General features: G+C 37.1%; 1 protein-coding gene across 1 annotated transcript; it reads right to left on the reverse strand.

Annotated features, from left to right (window-relative positions):
* Positions 1 to 7: 7 nt before the first annotated feature.
* On the reverse strand, positions 8 to 2,172 carry LOC119572318 (the record flags this gene model as incomplete). Its single annotated transcript, XM_037919356.1, is given in 2 exon segments — positions 8 to 668; positions 2,045 to 2,172. Coding segments are annotated over 2 exon segments (737 nt in total), but the record flags the coding sequence as incomplete, so codon positions are not given.
* Between the last annotated feature and the right edge of the window lie 2,619 nt (positions 2,173 to 4,791).

The following is a 4,791-nucleotide window of genomic DNA, read 5'->3' on the forward strand; positions in this document are numbered from 1 at the left end:
GCTTCCTCCGATGATGTCGCGGTAGTGTTCAGCGGCTCTTCCGTTCCCGTTCTGGATCGCGTACTTCGCGATTCCCGTCTTCAGCTCCTTCGAAAGCTTCTTCTTCGTCTCCCGGCGACCTGTCTTACTTTTGTACGTCGGCTGGACGTTACTTGCGCTCTTCTTCTTCGGGGCAGCGGTCGGCTTGGGCACCGTGGCTACCGTGGTCGGACGGCTGGGAGGGGCGGCCATGGGCGAGCTACGCCTTCCGTAGTAACCGCCGCTGGGACCGCCGCCGCCCGGGCCGTAGTCGGGGCCGTGGTAGTTCTGGTTGCTGCGGCGACGCCCGTAGGGAGAGCCTCCGCGAGAGCCTCCGCGCCTGCCGTAGGCCCCGCCGCCGTAGATCAACTTCCTCTTCCGGCGCTTGAGCACGCCATCGTCGCTCTCGTCTTGTTCCTGCTCATCGAATTCTTCTTCGCCGTAGTCTTCGTACTCGCCGGCGTCCGAATCGCCATCCGGGGGGGTTGGGTACTCCTCGGAATTACCGTCGCCCGGGTAATCCTCGTAGTCATAGTCATACAGGTCGTCATCCTCTTCCTCCTCCTGCCAGTCGCCTTGAACGGGCACCTGGTTAGCTTGGTAGCCCGGCGCCACCTCCTCGCTGTCGATGGCTCTCAGGGAAGCATTATCTGAAACAGAGTTCGGCCAGTAAATAACTACAGCATAACAATTACCTCAAAAGCTAACTACCTATTAATTTTATATATACTCTATACATGTCTGTGTGTGTATGAGAAAGAGACAGACAGACAGGCAGAGTGAATAAGTTTATACTTGGTGATTCTATATAAATGTGTATATATATATATATATATATATATATATATATATATATATATATATATACACACACACACACACACACACACACACACACACACACACACACATACACACACACAAAGTGTATTTTTGGATATACAGCACACATACACACAAACGCACTTTATTTTGAATGTATATATGCCTATCAAGTCCACCCATCCAAACGTTCAGATTTATTCGTGTTGCTAAAATCTTACACATTAATTTACAGGACGTCAATCACGAGTGTAGGATGGGCGCTTTTTACAAAATAAATCCAATGTCGGAAAATAATACAGAAACTGATAGCATAGAGTATTATTTTGTGATGCTGAATTCAAATAGCACTGAGGTTTATCAGTCATCTACACACTATAGTTTATGAATTTGATATTTCTTACGTGTCTGTTACTGGCAACTTTGTTTGTGAAAGATAATCTACATTTCATTGATGACTAGGCTGTCCATGTTCATAGTTTAAATATACATATACATGAAGGCAATTCTTGCAGGACTGCAACACTGGCAAAGGAAACACTGAAGACTAGTGAAATTTGAATAATTTCTGTGGAATATTTTTAAAACTTTTTTAAGTTTGATCTGCCCTGCACACACGAATGAAGTATTCGACGTTGGTGTGAGCGACAATCGAGACGCTTCAGTTCCTCAACAGCCATCGTGTTCGCCTAATAGTTGCATAAACACTCTTCCTTATAATGGGAACTTTAATAAGACTTAGATATCGTAATCTAATGTCACTTTCCACACTGGATTAGGTATATAGCACATGTTTCCCAAACCATGGAAATCGCACAGGTGCCTTGCATAAAGCAGGAACCGCCGTTTTAGAGTAGCTATCTTTTTCATTCCAAATTTGCTTCACTCATTTTGTTCTCACTTGCATTTCCCTCTGCTTTGACTTTTCGTCGATGCAATCATGCAGTATAAACTGAAGTAGCAACAGTACAGGCGTTATAAATGTAGTATTAAACTCGGGTTGATGACGTGCGTCCTGTCCCGCGAGCGAAGAGCCCGAGATGCAGGACAGAGCGAACAATGCGTTCAGTCTCGCATGTATCCTGTGATATCGATAATGCCGTAAATCCTTTTCGTAAATAAAGGATTGACCAATGTATTCATTCCAGAAATGCCATATTTCTTCTGGCTATTCGACGTGCCTGTGGAAACAGGTGCAACCTACCTAGGGTTTCAAGCTTCGCTGCTGTAGCGACGGTTACGAAAGCCAGAACGGCTATCACAGGCTTCAACGGCAACATTGTCACGCCGGCGACACCTCTCGACTGACCCCCCGCTGCCACCGTCCACTTTATATACCCGCCTCGAGCCTACAGCTTGTACTCAATACACATCTGCATAAACGATAACATGCATATTATAAAACAATGAAAAACGAAACACAAGCGACCTGGAATCCGCCATGATAGAGCCCTTAAATGTTTTCGTTTCTTCTTGAGGAGTTCATGAAATCTCAGCTGCTTACGTGAACACTGAATATTGAAGATCGAAAGCTTCTGGAACACTGTTGCTATATGAACAGAATATTTAGTTTTTGTTGCATTTTACATTTACTATTTATTTTGAGAACAAAGCTGCCAGATTTGTTCAAATTAATACATGTGTTTTTAGATGTACTTATTACCCAAAGAATCGGTATATTTTAATAGGCTAACAGCACAAAATGAACCTTAAACGTACCGCAACCATCGATATACTTATATGTAAACCTATGTTATGAAGCGGTGTATGTGAACATGTACACACCTACATATATTACTGGTAAACATTATTGATAAAATATTGATAAAGCAGAGTAAAAAGTAAAGGTTTTTAGCATTTTTAAAAATAAATCTCATCCATTTAACCCCTCAATCCCCGGTACAAACGCATACATATATTCCCGACTAATTATTATAACTTAATACGACCCTACGTATTTAGACCGGTAGCAGAAGGATTGCAAGACACAACCAAATGGACACAGTATAGAGCAGGAACTACGTATCAGTACAGAACACAATGTACCCCTATACTTAACACCCTAGCCCTCGCCTCACACTTTCACATCACCTCACCGTGCGTGATCTCATTCCCTTTATAAAACAGATTGCATACTAAAAGAAATTATCTGCTTGCTGCCATACTTTTCACTTAAAGTATTTTTTAAGGACGGGATTCTTTTTTTTTATCTACTCCCATAAGTAATATATGCAAATTACAGTGTTTATGATGATATCAATAGGGTTATATGTTAATCTCCAGACGAAGAAGAAAAAAAGAAATATAGATAATATGCATTGAAACTAATAAGAGTTGATATAACAGAAGGCGAATTTCGAATCATAATTATCTAAAGCCCCTATCACAGTTAAAAAAAAAAAAAAATGGTATTTATAATTAATTATCCACGTATTTCCATAAGTATTAGACTCAAACTCCAGCGTCCGACTTTGAAGAAACGTTGGGGTCAGTGATTTGTCTACCGTAACGTATGAAAACAAATCAGATATTCAGATTAACAACATATTCTATTATAAATGCTGCTGATATTACCTGCGTCCTTAAACATACAATAATGGTACTGGACTTCTAATAAATAGGCAGTTTCTAGTTAAAAATAGATATCAACGTTCAAATAAAGTATACACTAAAAAATGCATACCATATGTAGAAGAATACATGAGCTTTAATAGAACAAGTAACGTCATATCTTCTTGCCCTTTCCTGTACCACACGCTGTTTTTTGCCTTGTGACAAAAAAATAGATGCTTATTATTTTCAAATGGTAAATTGTTTCATTGCATGTAGCGTTTTGTGAGAAACGAAATCCTTCCGGTGCGGTTTGGTGAGAAGCGAAACAGAGAGAGAAAAGGGGGTCTGGGGGGTAGAAAGACAGAGGAAAGCAAAAAAGATAGAGAAGACATTTCTGTCATTTTATACACACACACACACACACACACACATACACACACACACACACACACACACACACACACACACACACACACACACACACACACACACACACACACACACACATATATATATATATATATATATATATATAATATATATATATTATATATATATATATATATATATATATATATATATATATATTAATATATATATATATATATATATATATTTATAATATATATGATATTATATGTATTATATCTAATATATATATATATATCTATAATATATTATATATATAATATATTATATATAATACTATATATATATATTCATATATAATATATATCATATATATATATAATAATATACTTATATATATTACGTATATCCATACACACTACAAACACTCACATATTATATAAATCCATACCATATATAACTATAATACAACAACATATATATATATATACTTATAATATATATATTATATATATATATATCATATATATATTATATATATATATATATATATGTGTGTTGTGTGTGGTGTGTTGTGTGTGTTGTGTGTGTGTGTGTGTGTGTGTGTGTGTGGTGTGTGTTGTGTGTGTGTGTGTGTGTTGTGTATAATAATGACAAATGTCTTCTCTATATTTTTTGCTTTATCTGTATTCTATCCCCGACCCTTTCTCTCTCTGTTTCGCTTTCTCACCAAACCGCACCGGAAGATTTCGTATTCTACATATACGCTACTGCATAAATTTATCCATTTTTAAAATAATAAGCATCTATTTTTTTGTATAAGGAATATATCAGCGATTATAACAGAAAGTGCTAAAATATATACTATGTTCTATTAACTAATGTATTTCTACATATATCATTTATTAGTGTATACTTTATTTAACTTGATATCTATTTTATATAGAATGCCATATTATATTAAGTCAGTACATTATTGTATGTTTATTATCATTAAATAGAAGTAATAATATCAGTTTATATATAGTA

This window comes from Penaeus monodon, chromosome 4, assembly GCF_015228065.2.
Source record: "Penaeus monodon isolate SGIC_2016 chromosome 4, NSTDA_Pmon_1, whole genome shotgun sequence".
In the NCBI taxonomy this organism is placed as follows: domain Eukaryota; kingdom Metazoa; phylum Arthropoda; class Malacostraca; order Decapoda; family Penaeidae; genus Penaeus; species Penaeus monodon.